This window comes from Rhinoraja longicauda, chromosome 12 (genome assembly GCF_053455715.1).
Source record: "Rhinoraja longicauda isolate Sanriku21f chromosome 12, sRhiLon1.1, whole genome shotgun sequence".
NCBI classification, from domain to species: domain Eukaryota; kingdom Metazoa; phylum Chordata; class Chondrichthyes; order Rajiformes; family Arhynchobatidae; genus Rhinoraja; species Rhinoraja longicauda.
In genome coordinates this window covers 38593357-38614849 of record NC_135964.1, presented here as the reverse complement: position 1 = coordinate 38614849, position 21493 = coordinate 38593357, and the positions used below count along the sequence as shown (strand labels likewise).

The following is a 21493-nucleotide window of genomic DNA, read 5'->3' as shown; positions in this document are numbered from 1 at the left end:
GTAATCAACCAGAGGGTATAGGTTTCAAGATCAGAGGGAAAACATCTAATAGGAACTTGAGGGGCAACTTTTTCCACACAGTGGGTGGGGAACAAGCTGCAAGATGAAGTGGTAGAGGCAAGTACAATAACAACATTATAAGACATTTTGACAGGTGCATGGATAAAAAAGGTTCAGAGGGATGTGGGCTAGATATGGAAAATGGGATATCTTGATCAGCACAGACAAGTTGTGCTAAAGGGCCTAATATATATTATATAATCTGCTGAGTTTCTGAATTGCTTTTAAAAAATAGCCACACTGCCCTTTTGTTGTCTGACTGATATGAAGTGGTAAAAAGCATCGCCAAACATCATTATTTCTTTGTTTTTATTTTACTACAGAAGAAATTCACTTTAATCAACAGTTCTTTTTAACTGTGACAGTACAGTACTCGCACTAAGTTATTTAGAAATTTTAAGTAAAAATGAATAAACTTAATGGCTTCTACATTGTGTAGAACTGTCCGCACTAAATTCAAATAAAGCAGTTTTTTGACACCAATACAAAATTAAGGCAGAAAACTTGATGCATATTTTGTTTGATAAAAACAGAACCAAGATTGTCTTAAAAATATTGAGGTGAAGACAAGGCTGTAATAATAGAACTCTCACAATCTTCTATCACGAAAAATCTCTTGCAGTTTCAGCACAAATTCAGTGATTAACGTAAAAATAACAAGGTGCATCTTACAAAATACAGAGGGTGACAAATCGCTGTGCAAGGCCATTTGACTGTTAAATTTTGTGTTGCAACAAGACCAGTGATTCTCTGCATTGGATCTACTTTTTATGTAACATTTCAATGTTAAACTCCAGGCTTTGTTCACATTTCGTGTGCATTACACTGACCGAGTAAAATAAGCTCAGCCCCAGTCATTTAAAAAAAACCCACTTCTTACAAACCCTCAAAAGATAAAACTGAAGTGCACACACAAAGCTGGATTAAAAATTATAAAGAAAATTAATAAGATGTGATTACTGTGTAGACAAGAGATGGACAAAAAAGGTTGGTTTGGGCAACATCAGAGGAAAGGTCATATGATTATTGTAAAATACCGTTCCCGTGAACAGATTAAAAAAAGTACTTTTTACATAAAATATTTTGTTGTGTTGGCAATTACACTCTCAGTAAAGAATGCAGTATGCAGCAAATCCTGGTGGGCCTGGACAGCAAGAGAGGTGCCAGGGGAGGTCATTGTGAAATTACTGCCTCTTCTGTGAACAGATTCAAAATGTTCTCTGTTAAAAAAAAATCACAAAATATTGTGGTGTGCTGGCAATTACACCCTACTAAAAGAATGCAGTTTGCACTGTCGTATTGTAGAGCAAATACTAATTGAGACCATTATTTCATAGAAATAAATCATTTTGAAAGATCTATCACTCCTTACTGCAAGCTTTGTAAAACATTGTAGAACAAAGAAGCCTCCCTTGTGGTGGCAGTAGTGTCTATGGCATTTCAGTAGGGATTCCAATTTTCCAGCAGTACATACCTTTTAACAAACAGGGACTCCGCAATCGCTCTCTAGTTCCTCTTTAAAATACCCTCAGTCTCACTGGTTGAATTTTCGTGAAAAGCTATAAGCTGTTGGTGACATTTTAATTTGCTCCTTTTTTCCTTGATTTCAACTTGACCTCAATAGCTGAAAGAGGTTATTGAGGACCAGACAAAACCACTGTCTCAGTTATGGTCACCACACGTGGTTTTCTTTGGGTTAGGTTTTTTTTGTGCATTGTCTAGTAATTTTAAATATGTAAACTAGTCAAGTTTTAAAGAAAACACTTCACATTTGCTTTTATTATTTTGATAAGCGTGATGAATTTTTATAGCTATAGAATAAAGTTGAGTTGAAGCAGTAATCTACCCCAAACCGATTTTCAATTAACATTGGTATCATATCTGATCTTAGGACACTTAAACTATTCTTATGTTAAAACAGATTTTCTTTCTCACCATGGCAATTTTGGAATTATTGAAGCCATTAGTTTAGAGTATATGAATGGAACTAAAATAAAGGGATGCTGTGATGGAAACATTTTTACGGTGGAGAAACATTTCCTGGCTACTCCCTTAAATTTCCTCAATTCAACATTTTCAAAATATTCCATTTGACAATTGTAATATTTGACTTTTACTTCATGAATCAAGTCCTAAATTCAACCAATATATCAACCTACTCTGGTGTTGATCATTCACCAGATAAGTCCAAATATATTCTTGATCAAAGTAAGTTTGAAGGTTTTTCTGACAATATGGAAATGGTGTTTATCAAAAGCACTACAAAACTGAGTAGGCCATCAATGTAACAGGGAGTTTACCTTTCAGAAATTCTGGAATTGTAAAGTTGAATACTTTCATCATTCATTTTCAGCTTTCTAGTTCCCAAATGTCCCATAAAAGATGAGACATATCCAAGTAGAGATAAGAGTGATAAAACAATTTTGGCTCTCTCAGATTACTGCCATTTAGTCTCAAGACCCTGCTCTTTCCCCACAGTTCCAAAATATTTTCCCTTTTCAAGTTCTGGCCTACTTCCTTTTGAAAGAATTAATTAAACCCTGCTTCCACCACCCTTTCAGACAGAATGTGCAAGTGTAGATGTCCTGGAAGTTTATTTTCTATCTAACCATCAGTGGGAGAATTTCAACAGATCAGAATTGTCCAGGCCCACAATGGCGCCATCTGCAGGGCACATTTCATTATTATACCATCAGTGAAATTTAAAGATGGAATTTTCAATACAATTACAATTTTCATAGAAAGCTGCAGTTTCAGGGTTCTGAAGTCTAGGATGACACCTTTAGTTTCCCTGGCTCAGTTTGGATACCCAGTGAGAAAGACCTCCACTTACACTAGCAAAAGATTATTCTTTTGTTCTTCAATCTTTGAAATAATTTTTTTGTTAAATCTTATCCTGAGATAATATGTGAAATAATCGATTGGCGGCAGTCCCTGCTGATCAGGAAGACTGTTAATCACTTGCACGGTAAATTATTTATTTACCGAAAATATAAAAAGGCAAAGATCCCCCTTTCAGACATCTTTCACTTTCCTGTGGTCACAGGCCAGAAAGTTACCTTTTAGGTCAAGAACACTTTAGATTAAATGAAGGAGAAATAAATACGGCATCAGAACACCACAATGTTTTGGATCTTTCTCTCCCACTGACTTGATTTATTCCTCCTAATCTTTTCCTGATTCTTATTCAGTCCTCAGAGAAGGCAAAACCAGACACCCTCCCCCCTCCCCCCCTCTACAATGTAAATCACCCGTTTTCTTACTTTTCCAGTTCAACCCGAAACATTAACGGCTTCTCTCTCTATTACTGTTGCCTGACATGGTACATGTGTCCAGCATTTCTTGTTTTATTACAATGATTGCATCTCATTTATTATGACAGTGGTCTAAATTTTTATTTTAGCTCCATTCACTAAGCTAGCATGAACATCACTATTTAAATCCATCTTACCTCAGTGATAACTTCATATAGTTTGAATGTGGACAATGTTTGATGAATTCTTGAAAAGGAACAGTTAAATTTCAACAAAATTCAGATATTGAAGAAATAATATTCAAGTTCTGTTTTAAAGCAAATGACCTAAATCCAGCACAAGTTTACAGTCTGGAATGAATTTAAGCCATTCTAACAGAGCATTGGAAAGATTCGACCAGTTAAATAATGCAGTTGGGACTGAGGGTTCCAATCATTTTCTATCAATTACTCATCTGGTAATTTGTGGAGATATATTTCTATCACATATCAAATCATCAAAAAAAAAACAATTTCCATTCTATGTATACATTCTCAATTCTACCAAAATATACAAATAATATACCGACTACAGTAAATGTGTAAAGCAACAAAAAGTACATCCTTGTAGAGATTTGATTCATACTGGGGGAGGTTAAATGCCATTTTAAGATGGGGGAAAAAAACACAATTTGTAATATGTCACCAGCAGGTCAACAAAATGGGGGTCCAGTGCTAAATGGAAACAGTCCTAACTCTTTTATCAAATTGCAAATGGCAGGAGTACAAAATAAATGTCCTTTCTCATGTTTCTTTGCCAAGGTGGTTAGATATTACACATAATTCAATATCTTTTGGATTGTGTCATATTTCTTACTAATTCCAATTTACCAGATATTGGTAAAGATACTATGCTTTAATGATCATTTACTTTAATTACAAACACAGCCTTGAGGACAAAGAGAGATTAACTGACTGTGGGGTAGATCATTAGAGGGAAGGCTTGAGCTAGAAAAAACATGAACAAAATGATTAATGGTAGACAGTAGATTTTATGGCAACTTCTCTCACGATAAAATCTTACTCAATACTGATCTCCACTTTTGCACAAGACTTTGTGCAAGGGGCTGAGTGTCTGAAAGTTCACCTATGTTTCAACCTAAAGTTTATGGGTATTCTCATCAATACTTGGTGTTCAATTTTCTTTTGAAATGAATTAAATTGAATTGAAAGGTACAGCGTGGAAACAGGCCCTTTGGCCCACCAAGTCCATGCCAACCATTAATCACCTGTTCATAACTAGTTTTATGTTATCCTACTTTCACATCCTTTCCATAAACAATAACGGCAATTTACAGAGGCCAATTGAGCTACAAACCTGCAGGGCTTTGGGATGTGTGACGAAATCAGAGGAAGTCCACGTAGTCACAAGGAGATCATGCAAACTCTACCAGACCCAAGGACAGGATCAAAACTGTGCCTCTGACAATCTGAGGCAGCAGTTCTACCAGCTGCACCACTGCGCTGCCAAGGGTATACTAGATTCTCAGGCATGCAAGGGATAGAGGTGGCAGCAAAAGTCATTGTAATCTATATACTAAAACCCTCATTTGTTTGTTTGTTTTAGGCCCACCTTATTCACCGTCGTTCCTTTGGTGCTAATGGAAGAAGTTTCATTGAAATTGGTGTTATATTTTTAAAGTTATTCACATTTTAAAGTTTAAATCTATCTCCTAGGGAGGGAGGGGGGAGGGAAGATAAAGGGGGATGGAGTGGAGGGGGAGGAGAGGGGGTTGGGGAGGGAGGGTGGAGGGGGGGAGGGGAGAGTACTGCACCAATGCAGGAGAGGTTTGGGCCCAACAGGTCCACTTGGTCTAGTATATATTATTACCCTTATTTCACCTTTATTTATTATTAATGCAAGTCAATTATTTGAATAGGTTACCAGAAGAAATGTGGAACATGTTTCAGCGTAATATCTCCATCTTTCTCTCAAAGCACAAATAAATTAGGTAACTGCAATCAATAGTCTGCTGCACCATGGATCCAGTAGAAAGTTAAAATAAAATTGTTGAAAAGAATTGCATTAAAAGTGTGACATTAAAACTAATCGTAGCGTATCATTAAAATACAAAGGCACTGCAGTTTCATAGGTTTTTGTGGTTTAATTTCAATGAGATGCAGATGAATAGAAATCCAATTGTCCAATGCTATACTTTTCCAGGTCATTTTACATCAAATAGGAAAATGACCATTTATTTATACCCCTAAAAAAGACTTTATTAAGGATTACATCATTAGGTTAGTTTCTTCATATAACCAAATGCAAACCAGGAACTATATCTACCTTTAAACCAAAAATGCCGTGTGATATAGATGCAAGGGAATCAAACCAGAGCTGGACCTACCTTCGATGAAACATAAGTGTTACGGTACTAATTACCTTTGAACAGTTAACACTAATCTCAATACTCAATTAAAGCATCCACCTCCAGTTTAAATTCCATTTGGAATATTTTGGAGGACCAAGAACCAAGTATCATGTGCCCCTGGATTTAGCATTCATCTATCATATTGGAGATCTGAGAGAGGGATACTTAAGTGGAGATGTTATAATGGTTTATCTTCAGTTTGAAATGAGGCAAACTAAATCTGAGTGGACTAACCCGAATTAAAATAATTTCTGTCTTTTTGTGTCATGCATGATCTAACCCTTTGGTATTAGATGACATTAAATACCAAGCCAGTATGAATCGACGTCTACATTCCGGGTACGTGCAATAGAACAGAAATATTTAAGGATCCTTGTTCCATCCATTGAAGGTAATAGGCAAGAGTTTCTCAGCAGTCACCATTGGTAGCAATGCCTACCCATTAGCTTTGGACAATCGTTTCTTTCACTGTGGAAATGGTCATCTGAAAACACTTCCTTTTCCCCACCAAAGTACCCTCTGCACGATGACCTCATTCCATGGTTCATTCAGCATCTGATGTTGCTGGTATTTGTGATACGCTATTTGGTACCTGGTATACTTGTTCCTCTGCAGACACTGGGATTATCTTTCCTTTTGGTGTATCATATCCTATCTGTCCAGAAGGAGTTCCTTCAGTCTGGGGTAAAGAGGGGTTTATATTGCCCACCAATGAAGGCCCTGTGCTTGACGATGATTTGAAGGTGGAGGCAGCCACAGACCCCAAGGTTCCTGTTGGGTGAGTGGAAATTTCCAAAATGATTGGAGTGGCATACTCTGGGCTTGAAGCTGGCAAAGGTTCTGCATAGGCATGATAGATCTCTGGCACAGGTGCATCGTAGTGCCCATTGCCATCTGGGTCACTGTATCCTGCTTCAGAGTCTTCCTCTGGCTTGAAAGTGGACTTCTGTCGTAATGTTCCTGTAACTCCTGCCACAAGTGGCTGGGCATATTCTGAAAAAAAGTACAGATGAAAATGCACTCTTATCACAATGAACAATGTAAAGGCATTGGTGACCTCACTACTCCTGTCCAAGTAATAATAGTATGAGACATGCAGTTATTATTCTCAGCCTTCCTCCTGTCACATGTGGTATGGCTAGAAAATTAGCAAGTGTTACAGCAAACCAGCCATCCTGCAAGTAAAGGAAGAAGCAGGACCACCTTTAAATAAACCTCCATTTCCATTCCAGCTGAAATATAATTCTCCCGTTCATTTGTGGAATATTGTTAATCAACTCAATCTGAGGTGAGAGCAAAGGACAGCAATATGCTTTTTGCCCATTGCTTCTACATTATTAGCTGCAGAGTAAAAGTCTGCTGACCTCCAATTGTAGCCCTAAATCCACGTGTATGGAGTGGATTGGAGGACAAATATTAACACGTAGAGCATAATCTAATGAAGAGCTCTAATTTTTTCATTTTGAGGGGAATTGGGACATTTGGCCTTGTGAGCCTGTGGAACCATGAGAGAATATTGGTGCAAATAACCCAACTGCTCGATGAAAGGACTCAGATTTAAGGATCTTAGGATAAGACCAACATAAATCAAGAGAAATTTCTGCAGGAGAAATACAGCTTAAGGACACTGAGCTCTGTTGTGAACTCTGGCACAACCAATTTAGTCAGGCTTGGAAATAAGGCAGGCTTAAAAAAAGGTGCTTAGTCCTATAGATCTAATTTCAATGAGGACTGATTTTGTTCTCTTGCCTACACCATGAATCAGTTTTCAGCAAGCAATTGCACACTTATCTAATTTTATTTTTATAATAATCTGTACCTTTACCATAGCTGATATTTAAATTTAAATAAAGTGTCAGCAATATTTAATGCACATTTATTTGAAGTTCAGTCGTGGTTAAAGAGCAAAATGCCACGCGCATATGCTACTATTTGTTTGAGATAGAAACAGTTAGAAAGTTGTTTAGCCACGGTGGCACAGCGGTAGAGTTGCTGCCTTACAGCGAATGCAGCGCCGGAGACCCGGGTTCAATCCTGACTACAAATGCTGTCTGCACAGAGTTTGTACGTTCTCCCCGTGGGTTTTCTCCGAGGTCTTTGGTTTCCTCCCACACTCCAAAGATGTACATACAGGTTTGTAGGTTAATTGGCTTGGTAAATATTTAAAAATAATTGTCCCTAATGGGTGTAGGATCGTGTTAATGTGCAGGGATCACAAGTCGGCGTGGACCCGGTGGGCCGAAAGGCCTGTTTCCACGCTCTATCTCTAAACTAAACTAAACTAAATCTTGGGCATTGTTAAATGAGAATAAATGTAACTTTTCTTCATATTTATATATTTCAAAATGTATTAAGGTTGTTAATAGGCTGGTTATCAAATAAATGTTAAAAGCTTGATAAAACTACTAGGATTTAAAGAGCATCCTGAAAAAGAGCAGTAAAGAGAGATAATTAAGATGGGGTAGCACATTTAGAGTGTAATGCTTGACAGCTAAAGGTGAAGCGATTAAATATGGCAATGATCAATAGACCAGAATTTGAGAAGCGCAGACATATGGGGGATTCAAAAAATAATGGGCATCACTAAAATTTGAAGGAATGAGGCCAAAGAGTGATTAGAAAATACAGATAAGATTTTTTTTAATTGGTGATTTTCCAACTGAGAAGTGGATGAATGGGCCTTGATATGCGTTAAGACATGTATCAGAGTTTTAGATTACTCTCACTTTATTTCTAGGAGAGGCCAAGAAATGTGGAATGAAGCCGACCAGGACGGCATTGAAATAATCCGAATCTGGGGTTGATTAAGGTTTCAGCAGATAAATTGCTGCAGGGGTGGAATAGGAACTTGTTACAAAAATGGGACTATGCCATGTGGTGACATGAAACTGTAACCTAAATTGCAATACAGCACCAAGGTTAAAAATTGATTGATTTCATTTTGACCCACTGTCTGTGAGAAGGACCATATTGGTGACCATGGAGAATGATTTCAATCCTCTCAATATTTAGTTGGCGGAATTTTCTTCGCATCCAACAGTGAATATTAAGAGCCATATCCTGACAATTTTGAATGGAGAGTTCAAGAACTGACTATAAAGAGTGTATATGTGGAGACTGATGGCACATTTTTGGATGCTGGTGAGGGGTGCCAGAGGTGTGAAAAATTTGAATGGTTAAGGGGAAATCACCACCAGTGCCTTCTCTTTCTGCTCCTTTGTACACTAAAGTTAGGAGGAGGGGGAGTTCAACGAGATCTGGGTGTCCTAGTGCATCAGTCAATGAAAGGAAGCATGCAGGTACAGCAGGCAGTGAAGAAAGCCAATGGAATGTTGGCCTTCATAACAAGAGGAGTTGAGTATAGGAGCAAAGAGGTCCTTCTACAGTTGTACCGGGCCCTGGTGAGACCGCACCTGGAGTACTGTGTGCAGTTGTGGTCTCCAAATTTGAGGAAGGATATTCTTGCTATGGAGGGCGTGCAGCGTAGGTTCACTAGGTTAATTCCCGGAATGGCGGGACTGTCGTATGTTGAAAGGCTGGAGCGATTGGGCTTGTATACACTGGAATTTAGAAGGATGAGGGGGGATCTTATTGAAACATATAAGATAATTAGGGGATTGGACACATTAGAGGCAGGAAACATGTTCCCAATGTTGGGGGAGTCCAGAACAAGGGGCCACAGTTTAAGAATAAGGGGTAGGCCATTTAGAACGGAGATGAGGAAGAACTTTTTCAGTCAGAGAGTGATGAAGGTGTGGAATTCTCTGCCTCAGAAGGCAGTGGAGGCCAGTTCGTTGGATGCTTTCAAGAGAGAGCTGGATAGAGCTCTTAAGGATAGCGGAGTGAGGGGGTATGGGGAGAAGGCAGGAACGGGGTACTGATTGAGATGATCAGCCATGATCGCATTGAATGGCGGTGCTGGCTCGAAGGGCTGAATGGCCTACTCCTGCACCTATTGTCTATTGTCTATTGTCTAAAGGTAATGGTGCAGGGCCATGAAAAGCACAGGTTGGCAGTGATTCCCTAATGGATTGATTAGTGATGGAGTGAGGTAAATGGAGTTCCATTCAGTTTAATGATAGTGGAAGCTCATAGGAGCAAGATGCTGTGATAAATGTCGATAGATCACATGCAGGTCAATGAGGGTGGATAAATACTTTTCTCACAATTGTGATTTTGATTAGAATTGTTCGGCAATGATGAAAACTTAACTGAGACCTCAAACTGAAAAATGTGGATAAGATGGATGTGAATTTGGGAAGTAACAAAATGTTCAGGGGTTGAAGGAGAGCTGTGGTGTGATCAGAGCAGATTTGAAGGATCGAGTGAGCAATACTTTAAGGGACAGTACACTAAAAGTATGAACTAGCATTGACATTAGAAAGGAAAGGTTGGGTGGTTGGTGTGGTAGGACTAAACTTAGATTGCTACATACAGACAATGGGTTTGGAGAGGGAACGATGGAAGAATTAAGAGAAAAATGTTGGAGGTAGGTTGGGGCATGTGGGATCCAGGGCGAGTTAATAAACTGGTCCAAAATTTGCTTGGCAATAAGAGACATAGGGTGATGAAAGAGGATTGCTTTTGCAATTGGAAGCCTGTGACTAGTGATGTCCTACAAGGATTGGTTTAATCCAGACAAATGTGAGCAGATGCATTTTATGGGGTCATAACGAGGCTAGGACATATGCCATGAATGGTTGGATCTTAGGGAATAGTGAGGATCAGAAAGAACAGATGAGGTTAATGGTGAACATGGTTATGGCATATAAAATTATGAGGGGTATGGGGTAGGGAAGACTGTAGGAAGCTTTGCCCCATATCAGAGGTAGATTAAACTAGAGGTCATAGGTTTAGTGTAAGAGAGGAGAGATTCAGAAGGGATACGAGAGGGATCATCTTCCCCCTGAAAGTGGCAAGTACCTAGCACTTGCCTGAGAACGGAGTGAAAGTTGGCTCTAAAAACATTTAAGTGTCTAAATGAGTACTTGAAGAGCTTATGCATAGAGGGCAATGGATCAAGTGATGGGATTAACTTGGATTGATTTCCACTTGTCAATGTGGACAAGTTGGTCTGAAAAGCCTGTTTCTATGATTAAGAGCAAATATAGATTCTCAGTAATGAATATTCTGACAGGAAAGGAGACTGAAATCTGCACTTGTTATCCTGTCTATCGATTTATTCTGCATGTGTGCCCATAGGTTGAGGTGCTATTAATGTTATGCTGTGGTGAGCAGCTTCATGACATTACGCCTTCAGTGACAGCTTAATCTTTCTGGAATACCTGCAGTTTCTGCTTGGATCAATGTGCTGCCATTTCGGGCTCTCAGCCGGTTCATCTCACTGCTGGTGTAGCGCACGGAGGTGTCATCAGGCTCAGCACTTTTCGCAGGCAAAAACTGCTTCATTCCCTTCCACCAGCCTGTACCATAATTCCCAGTTAGTAACATTGTGACATATTGTACTGTTTGTTGGGCAGAAGAGCGAAACTGACTTTTGTTTTGCTCTCCAAATAACATCAGCGACTGTGATAGTTATCAGGAGATTTGTATTTGGCAATTTAGCCTTTAACAATAAGCAGATATGATGCAAATAGAATCACTCTGCAATCACACCAAATCCAATGGACAATTTCTGTCCGACGAGCAATTTAGCAAACCTTCTATTTGTTCGTAGCATTTTCCTAAGTGGACTTATGATTTATTTAAAATGCCACTTTCTGAGCTGTTAGAACCTTAGAATGATTCTAATGAAAGTAGAACTCCCCAGATAGTTTGCTCATACCAGCACTGTTAAAGATTTATTCAGTTAATCTCGCTCTTCTACGCTTTACCCATGGCAATCAACCATTTCTCTTCAGATATTTTATCAAATTCCCTTTCAGTATGAAACCTGCTTAATGCTGTGTATTTGTACCATTGTAGTTCAGGATCATAAAAATTGGGGAAAATTGGATAAAAATGTTAAATGGTGCCAGAGGAGGTAGTTGAGGCAGGAACAATAACAACATCCAAAAGACATTTGGACAGGTACATGGATAGGAAAGCTTTACAGGGATGTGAGCCAAATACGGGCAGGTGGGACTCGTGTAGTTGGGGCATCTTGGTTGGTGTTGGCAAGTTCAGCCAAAGGGCCTGTTTCCATGCTGTATGACTCTATGAGAAGACTATCTTTCTGTAAAGTGGGCTGGATCACTCAACACCACCGTCTCTACTTGTTTTAAATATATATATTTTTGGTTACAGCAAGGATGGTTTTGTACACCACCACACAAATGTACATACAGAATCATCAATGTTCATTATGCCATCATTAACCACTAACATGCCTGCCTCGTGTTAAACCAATTGTTCTCTTTATTCATGCCAGTTACCTTGCAGCCATTATACTTAAAGCCAATAGATTTAAACTTTTGTGCTTTGTAACGTTACATTTGTCTGATACTAACTTGTGTTTTTTCACTGACTTGAATTGTAAACTCTTTCATTCATCATAATTTTTTTTTCTTTTTAGAATTCCTATTGTGGGGATCTTAAAACATGAACAACGGCACCAGGAAATAGTTCAGAGATGCACCGATCAGCCAAAACATTATGACCACTGACAAGCAAAGTGAATAACATTGATTATCTTGTTACAATGGCACCTGTCAAGGGGTGGGATATATTAGGCAGCAAGTGAACAGTCAGTTCTTGAAGTTGATTTGTTGGATACCAGAGAAATAGGCAGGAGTAAAGACCTGAGCGACTTTGACAAGGGCCAAATTGTTACGGCTAGATGACTGGATCAGAGCATCTCTGAAACGGCAAGGCTTGTGGGCTGTTCCCAGTCAGCAGAGGTGAGTACCTACCAACAGTGGTCCGAGGAGGGACAAACCACAAACCGGCGACAGGGTGTTGGGCGCCTGAGGCTCATCGATGCGCGAGGGCAAATGATGGCACCAGGATGCACTGTGGGAAGACAACAAGCCGGTGGAGGGAGTGTGATGCTCTGGGCAATGTTCTGCTGGGAAACCCTGGGTCCGGCCATTCATGTGGACGTCAATTTGACATGTGTCACCTCACTAAACATCCATGCAGACAAGGTACACCCCTTCATGGCAATGGTATTCCCTGATGGCAGTGGCCTCTTTCAGCAGGATAATGCGCCCTGCCACACTGCACACATTGTTCGGGAATGGTTTGAGGAACATGATGAAGTGTTCACGGTGTTGCCCTGGCCTTCAAATTCTCCAAATCTCAATCCGATTGAGCATCTGTGGGATGTGCTGGATCGACAAGTGCGATCCATGGTGGCTCCACCTCGCAACTTACAGGACTTGAAGGATCTGCTGCTAATGTTTTGGTGCCAGATACCACAGGACACCTTCAGGGGTCTTGTAGAGTCGACAAGTCGGCACTGTTTTGGCGGCACACGGAGGACCAACAGCATATTAGGCAGGTGGTCATAATGTTTTGGCTGATCGATGTATTATTCCCATTAAAATATTTGACTGTATAGAATAAGGACAGTTAAGAGAGTGTTTGTATTCAGAAAGAACTCTGACAACTTTAAATATGAAACTTAAAACACTGGATAATTGTTTCATTAATTATATTTATTAAATGTATAATTATTCTTTTCTTTCCCTTTGGATCTGTTTCAAAATTCAAGCTATCATTTAGATATACCACATTTCTGTGCTGGCTCGAAGAGTCAAATGGCCTACTTCTGCACCTATTGTCTATTTTGTGCTGCCATCCGATTGATATTTCCTAATTTAATTCCCCTGTTTGTGCTTACATTGTGTTTGATCCTCTCCTTCTGTTTCTCAAACTTTTTAAAGTAAAAAGAAGCCATATAACTCATGTGGATAAACGTTACAGGCAGGAGTTATGAATTTCACTTAAGAAATCATGGGAAACACCAGAAATTTACATTTATAGCCTAAAACTTTTCTTATTGGCACCACAATTTGTATTTTAGCACTGCCGATTGGAAGGTTCACTGAAGTCCCACTGCAGCACTCAATGCACAAATTGCATTGATACACCAGTGCAATATCATCAGTGTTTTGGAAGCAATGCTAACTGAGGTTCCCTAATGCTCACAGTGATGAAGGTGTCTTATACAAAGTCATTACCTACCTGCTCGATTCCAATAGATAAGGCTATATGGTGCTTCAACAGTTTTCTTTCTGTAATGGAAACAACAATTATCAGCTGTACAGTTGGGAATAACACTTCATGGATATTGCACATTCTACATCAGACAGGAAATGGATGTATACTACTCAGCAATAAACAGTTTGTACATCTAGATGTGAGTGGAGAGATTATATAAAGAACAAATTGTGACTGCAAAGTTATAATCAATTTTCCAGACTTTTATAACATGCACTTCTCAAGAATAGCAAGTCAGCTTCCACTTATAACATACAAATATACTATTTAATAAAAAATATTGCATCTTACTATTCAATTACTAGGGCCAAAGGAATAATATTCTGATATTTTTAACAACGCTATTCATTCTTTTTTAAAGTATATAAACTTTATTTATGTGATTGCAGTGCTTTGGCGATCTGCATGCTCACCTGTTTCTCCAATGCCAGCCACATACAAGAACCAGTATAAAAGCAGTAAGCACCATGACTAATACAGGCACCAGGACAGCCGCCAACGCCACATCTGAAACCCATTGAAAACAGCTGCGTTTCAGCCATGGCCAAGTACAGACTAATTTTTTTTCAAAGAATATAAAGCAGCAATCTCATATTTCTGTGCTTAAACCTGAAATGTAAAACTTAACAGTTTGTATTTAAAAATTCAGTTGAAGTACTTGGAAAACTAATAAAATTTGGATTTACAATTTTTTACAGTGCATTACAATGGAAAGTTCAATATTATTAGTTGAACTTGCACAGGTATTGTAGATATTCAATTAGTCGAGGATAATACTTTACACAGTTGAACTGGATGGGCATAATCAATGTAAATCATTAGTGAACAGTGCAAAAAAAATCAAACATTTTATAAACCTGCCACGTAATACTAATTCAACATGTGCAGAAAATCAGTTTACCTCAAATGATGTACACCTCTTGCAAGCTGATGTTGAAGTAATTATTTATAAAGTATCGGTCGAATACCACAAGGATTTTTTGTATAAGAATGCTATTTTATAAATTACCTAACAATGTTAAAATACAACTGGGGATGAATATAAAGGACAAAACTCTTCCATCAACCTGCCAACCCTAATTCTACAAGGGAACACTATGGTCTACCTCTTGTGGAATTCTCTGCCACAGAGGGCAGTGGAAGCCAAATCACTGGATGGATTTAAGAGAGAGTTAGATAGAGCTCAAGGGGCTAGTGGAATCAAGGGATATGGGGAGAAGGCAGGCACGGGGTATTGATTGGGGACGATCAGCCATGATCACAATGAATGGCAGTGCTGGCTCGAAGGGCCGAATGGCCTCCTCCTGCACCTATTTTCTATGTTTCTAACTATGTTTCTATGTACTACCATGGATTTATTTTTATCTAATTCTGTTTACAATAATGTCTTTTTTTTGGCAGTCTTCTTTATTTTAGAAATGTGATGTGCAATTTTATCTAATAATCAGTAGCTATCTTTGCATCTGAATTTCTGAAATGTTATTGTAATCTGTAACTGCAATCAAAAATAAAATATCCTTTTATTTGAACTGAATCCTTGGGATTACCTTTCTTCTGATTCACACTATCACATTGAATATAAGGGGTTTAGGAATACTAGTCATAGAAATAGTGGACTAACAGTAAATACCTGAATTTCACTTGGGATTCTGCCCGAAGAATTAACAATAGGGCATGAGAATATTTCTGAATAATGTAATTTAGTTAATGAAGAATCCAGGTTAAATTTTTGTGCGGTGCTTAGTAAACTGAACACAGCTCGGACAACTGACATGGATGGGAGTCGTTGTCATCAGATGTTCAACTTTTACATTGCTTCACTTTGTTAAAAATAACATAACTAATACCCACTCTTTGAGCTGTATACTAATGATCCACAACTGGGAGATAAGGGTTGTCTTGCCAAATAGAATCAGAGCTAATGCAAGGAGCTCTGAAGGACAAAAAAAATACCTAATCAAGAAAAAGTTTATCTTGAAAATAAATTATGTTAAAATAAACCATATCCATCAGCTAAATTTTGCATACAATTGCAGAATCGTCATTGTTTTAAAAATTAAATTATATACTTCTATTTGTTTTTATTATTGTCGATAAACGTGACTATTTATTATACTCAAAAGGCATGGTATTTCTTTTTCAATAAGATACTTAAAATGGTGTTTAAATAGGATAGTATTTCTAGACATTTACTTGCACTTTAGGGATCAAATTTCATAATTTTATCCATTTTTTTTCTGGTAAAATGAACACCAGTGGCCAGCTCCAATTATTGTGGATTGTTCTGCCGCACTGTACATTGCCTGAGTATTGAATAACAACCATTTACAAAGCCCTTTTGTCCAACGCTAAAGTTGCAGGGTACCATATACATTAGTAATTCTCATAGCATTTAATCGTTGATTATGCTAGGAACTTGCATCAGGGGAGTTAAAAGAATCATGAGTTTCTATTTATCTATTAATGCTATTATTTTAACCATTTTATATTATGAGTAAAATTGATTTCCATTGATAAGAAATCTCACTTTTCCATTATTATTTCCAACTAGATGTATTGGAGCCAAACCTGAATGAGTGTCGTCATTCAGATTTTAATGTCAACATTTCAATTAGTAAAGAATATCATGGGTGGCTTTGGTTTACCTTTGGATATGTTGGGAGTCACTGAATTATTCTTGACATCTGGTGTAAATGTTGTTTTGTCAAACTTTGGAGTGATTTCCGTGGTGAGCAAAGGAGGTCGAGGTTGAACTGGAGCTCGAGCTGCAATGCATCAAAAATTTGGAGAATTAGCTAGGAAAAGTATTTAAACATTGGGTTAATGCTGCTGAAAATCCTATGGTTCTGTACCTTTCTAAAGAAACAACTAACTACCGCCAATTCTTGCAGATTGGAAGCAAAATGCCGACTCAGAAACTGAAACCATATATGCAACAGTGATAGTACTTTCTGCACTGTTGTTCATCAGTGTAATCCAGTAACAGATGGAGTAAAATGTTTGAGAAAAGATGACCTGAGGGCACCCATTGCAACTACGCTGCACTTGCCAAGGTCAAATCATTGGCAAAAAAATGTATGCTTAAGAGAAAAACAGTATCAACTCGAATTTGGAACAATAAAAATGACGTAAAGACCATGTGGTTCTCTGTTGTCCTTCAGGGGAGGAAATATCCCATCCTTACATCATCTGGCCCATCTGTGATGCCAGACCTATCCCACTTGGTGACATAGTTCTAATCACAAACTCACATGCCAGACCATCATAATTCAGTGAGAAGATCCACCCATTCGAGATGGTGGCATGCTGCTGTTCAGACACAATAGAATAACCCTTTGAGGCCTCAATGTTGACTCCAGAACCCATTATGTCTCATACCATGTGGACAAACATGGGCAATGAATCCTCCTGATTACCATCAACTATCCTCCCTCGGCCGATGAATTAGTGCTCAATCATGTTGACCAAAACTTGGAAGATGCACTTAAAGTAGCCAGGGCACAGAATGTACATTGTGTGTACATTCAATGCATATCAAGTAAAAGACTTGGTAGCACCACCACTGAATGAGTTAGTTAGGTCCTGAATGACAAAGCTGTCAGACTGGGTCTGCAGCAGATAGCAATCAAATCAACACTTGGGACAAGACTACTTTACCTTGCTCTAATCATTCTATCAATGGTTGATATACAAGGTAGCATTGGCAGAATTGACCACCATATTACTCATAGATACCAGGTCTCAGTTTCATGCAAAGCACATACTCCATACTATTGTGTAGCACTGCAACCATGCTAAATGAAATGAAGCCAAAAAAAAGGTCTGGCAGCTCAAAGGAGAATCCATGAGTTGCTGTGGACCATCAGCCACGACAGAAATTTAATTCACTACCACAATCGGCAACATCCTCACTCTATCAGCACCGACCATCCAGAGGCCCGAGTTCAAATCCCACCATGGCAAACATAGAATTGAAATGTTGTTAATCACCTGGACTCCTGGAAAGTAACGACAATGGTGACACAAAACAGCATTGGGTTCTGCAGTGTGTCCTTCACACTGCAGAACCTGATGAACCAATCCTCAAACAATCCGATCTATCGTGATTCTTAACTGTCACTCAGTTGTTCCATTACTGCCACATTCAAACAGAACAATAAGACCATCTGGCACTGATGTGGGCTCACTCCTGGTTCAGCGAGGCATGCGGAAGTGAGTAGTATCAGACATGCCCTAAAAATGATGAGCTATCAGCCAGGTGAAGCTGCAATATAGGGCTACTTACATACTAAACAGTACAATCAGCAAGCAATGGACGATGGACTTTCACCAGAAATGAACCTAAGTTGGATATTGAGTTGTCAATTGTGTGTAATTTGAGGTCATCGGGTAATTTGATGGAGACTTACCCAAAGACGGCTGAAATGGCTGACAACCCAATAGCTCTACTTTCAGTGCTGCCTTCTGATGCCACCGCACTGGGTTGATCTGGATGTAACGGGCCATAATAGGTGGGATGAAGTTGTTACGAACCTCTTGGTAATTATTGGCATTTCCTTGGAAAATCTTACGAAATGTTTAAAAACAAAAGTAAATGAGACACATTTTCTTTCTGACGGTGCATTTGTTTCTTTATATTATTTTGTTATTTCATTTTTTCCCCCTCTATGGGTATTTTTTCTTTACGATAGTCACCATATCCAAGTTAAGATGGGAAGAGGTGCGTCAGAGAAGACCCCTCAGTCACACCACAACCATCATAAATTGATTAAAGCTGAGAACATTTCTTTGTTTTTCCCTGTGGAAACTTCTGCTCAACATTTCAAATGAAACATGCATTAGGTGTGAGCTTGTTCCATATAACTGCAAATGCTGTCCAGAAATGTGAATTTCAAGAACAAATCAATTTGATGCAAAAAGTGTGAGTGCTGTGACGCTTTGGGTTTATTCTCAGGGTATGCATTCCGAGACAGTGAGCGAGTCTGTGGAGTTAACAGGTATAATGTTGGCTCTGTGGAACTGCCCTTCCTCCAAGCCTACTCTGGCACCTCTCCTCTCTTCTTTTCCTGCATTGGTATTGCTTCCTGCACTTGTGCCGAATTTGTCAATTTTATCACCAACTTCCGGCCCTCAAATTCAACTGGGCTATTTCTGACACTTCTTTAATGGATCTCTTTGTCTCCATCCCGTGAGATAAATCTTCCTCCGCTAAACTTATGACAATTGCAGTTAGCTTGTCTACACCTTCCCAGTTTGAATCAGTTTAAAGAAGGCTTCCAAACCGAAACGTCACCCATCCATGTTCACCAGAGATGCTGCCTGACCCGCTGAGTTACTCCAGCACTTTGTGTCCTTTTTTACACCTTCCCCCTGCTTGTTTCCTGTAAGGGCATCATTCCCTTCTCTCAGTTTCTCCGCCACATCTTTTCTAGGACTTCTGAAAAATATTCCTTTTTCAGAAATTAGGTTTATCCTTTGCAGTAGTTGATGGACATTTCTTCTGCTTCCTGCAGGTCTACTCTCAAAACCCTACTCCTCATAGAACCATCAAGAGTTCTTATGGTCCTCATGTTTCATTGCACTGCCCCCCACAATATCTTTCTTTGCAATATTTACCAATTTCTACAGAATCCCACCACCAGCCACTTCTTCCCCCGTCCCCATTTCTGATTCTCACAGGGACCACTCTCCCTGTGACTCCCTGGTCTGATCACCACTCCTCACCCATCCACACCACCCCCCACCCTCCCTGCGGATTATACCACCGTAGGAGGTACATCAACTGTCCCTACACCTCCTCCCTCACCAGCACCTTGGGACCTAAAAAGCCCTACCACATGAGGCAGAAATTTACATGTACCTCCTCCAACCTGGAATATTGCATTCAGTGCTTGCGAGGTGCTTATTCTATAATTGTAACACCGAGCATAGAATCTGTGCTTTGTCCGCAATGGCAATCTTGAGCTTCTGCTGTTATGCCATTTGAACTCCTCTTCCCATTCTTACACCAACCCGTCTGTCCTCAACCTTTTCCACTGACGGGGTGAGGCTAAAAGCAAACCTCAACAACCTGTGATATTGCATTTGGGTGGTCAACATCCTACAGGTATGAATATAACATTTTTTGATTTACACTTACCCACCCCCCTTACCCATTCCCAACGGTCCACTCAGGGTCTTTCCTTATTCAAACCTCCACTCCCCTTGTTTCCTGGATGCATCACTACTGATTCCATTGACCAATCACCAACATATATTCTCAGTCCTGATGCAGGGTCTTGACCCTGTACATTTGAACATCCCTTTGCTGTCACCTGTGCTGCTTCATCCAGAGTTTTCCCAGTGGTTTATTTTTTGCACAACCATATCTCATTTGGATAATTGCTGTGTATTTTCCCCATTCATCTCTACTGTTGTTTAATAAAACTCCTATGTTGACTTTAAAATCTCAAGTATGTTTATACAAAATATTATAACCATTTAGTGAAGTCACTTAAAATCTAATTTTGAAATCTTACTGCATTTTTTAATTGAAGTACCTAATGTATGTAGTTCATATTTTAATATCATTGAGTGAATATTATGAATTAACATTATATGTCATATAGAACAGAGTGATTTATTGCAATAACAAGAAAAGTTTAAAGAGTCTGACCTTGTCCAGATCACTGTTGGCTTCTTTATAAACCTTCCAATCCTCTCCATCTTCACGGGAGAGGATTCGGTAAGCAGAGACATAAAAAGCATATTCACCCAGGGTAGAACCTGTAGTCATTATACCTGTGGATAGAAACAATATTTTTTTATAAATAAGCTAACTTTAAATGTTAGATGCTCATGTTAATGAGGCTAGGTTAGTAGTCTATCCCTTGTTCTATTTCATTAATTCACATAACAAATTTAATTCATCAATACATCTGCACCAAAGCACACTGCTATTGTTTTATTCATAATACCCAATTGCCAAAATCACTTTGGGATGTGTCGTGGCTTTGAACGGCAAAAAATAATATATATTTTTAATATTATTACACCTTCAGCCATCCAAGCTCTAAAACTCTGATCTAACTCCTTGCCTAAATGAATTAGTTTGTCTAAATCATTCATCCTAATTACAACACCTTGCAGTTTATCTAATGTAATGTTCTGTGAAATTCCTAGGTGTGTTTTCTATAGTGATGGTTAGGATTCAGCTGATAACATTAGCAACAACGTGACCAATAACGCTGGGGCAGCTACATAAATCTATTTATGAACATAACAAATTCAAGATACACATGAGTGACATTAAACCTGTCAGAGAATTGTTACAGCATGAAAATAGGTGATTTGGCCCCCTAGAGTATGTACCGGTAAGATACAAGAGCTATCCATCTGGTCTGACCAGCTCTCTCCCCATGACCTTGATAAATATTTTCTCCTCTCAGTTCCTTTTTGAATGTTACCATTAAATCCGTCTCATTACCCTTGACAATGCAGACCTTGCCACTTACTATTTTAAACACAAGAACACTAATGTCACTTCTGGTTCTTTTACCAATCATTTTAATTTCATGTCTTTCCCACAGACACCAATATGAATTGTTTCTCACAGACTACCCTGTCC

General features: G+C 38.9%; 1 protein-coding gene across 3 annotated transcripts in view; it reads right to left on the bottom strand.

The window, feature by feature from the left end:
- Positions 1-384: 384 nt before the first annotated feature.
- dcbld2 (discoidin, CUB and LCCL domain containing 2) overlaps positions 385-21493 on the bottom strand; it is an 80640-nt gene continuing 59531 nt past the window's right edge. For 2 of the 3 annotated variants that reach the window (XM_078409569.1, XM_078409570.1), the window contains exons 9-15: positions 20543-20667; positions 18297-18453; positions 16533-16652; positions 14301-14394; positions 13852-13901; positions 11010-11147; positions 385-6717 (exon numbers count right to left, since the gene is read on the bottom strand). In XM_078409569.1, the coding sequence (XP_078265695.1) occupies positions 6269-6717; positions 11010-11147; positions 13852-13901; positions 14301-14394; positions 16533-16652; positions 18297-18453; positions 20543-20667 (1133 nt within the window). In that variant the 3' untranslated portion in view covers positions 385-6268. The remainder of the gene's footprint in view (positions 6718-11009; positions 11148-13851; positions 13902-14300; positions 14395-16532; positions 16653-18296; positions 18454-20542; positions 20668-21493) is intronic. The other variant, XM_078409571.1, reaches the window with a different exon arrangement.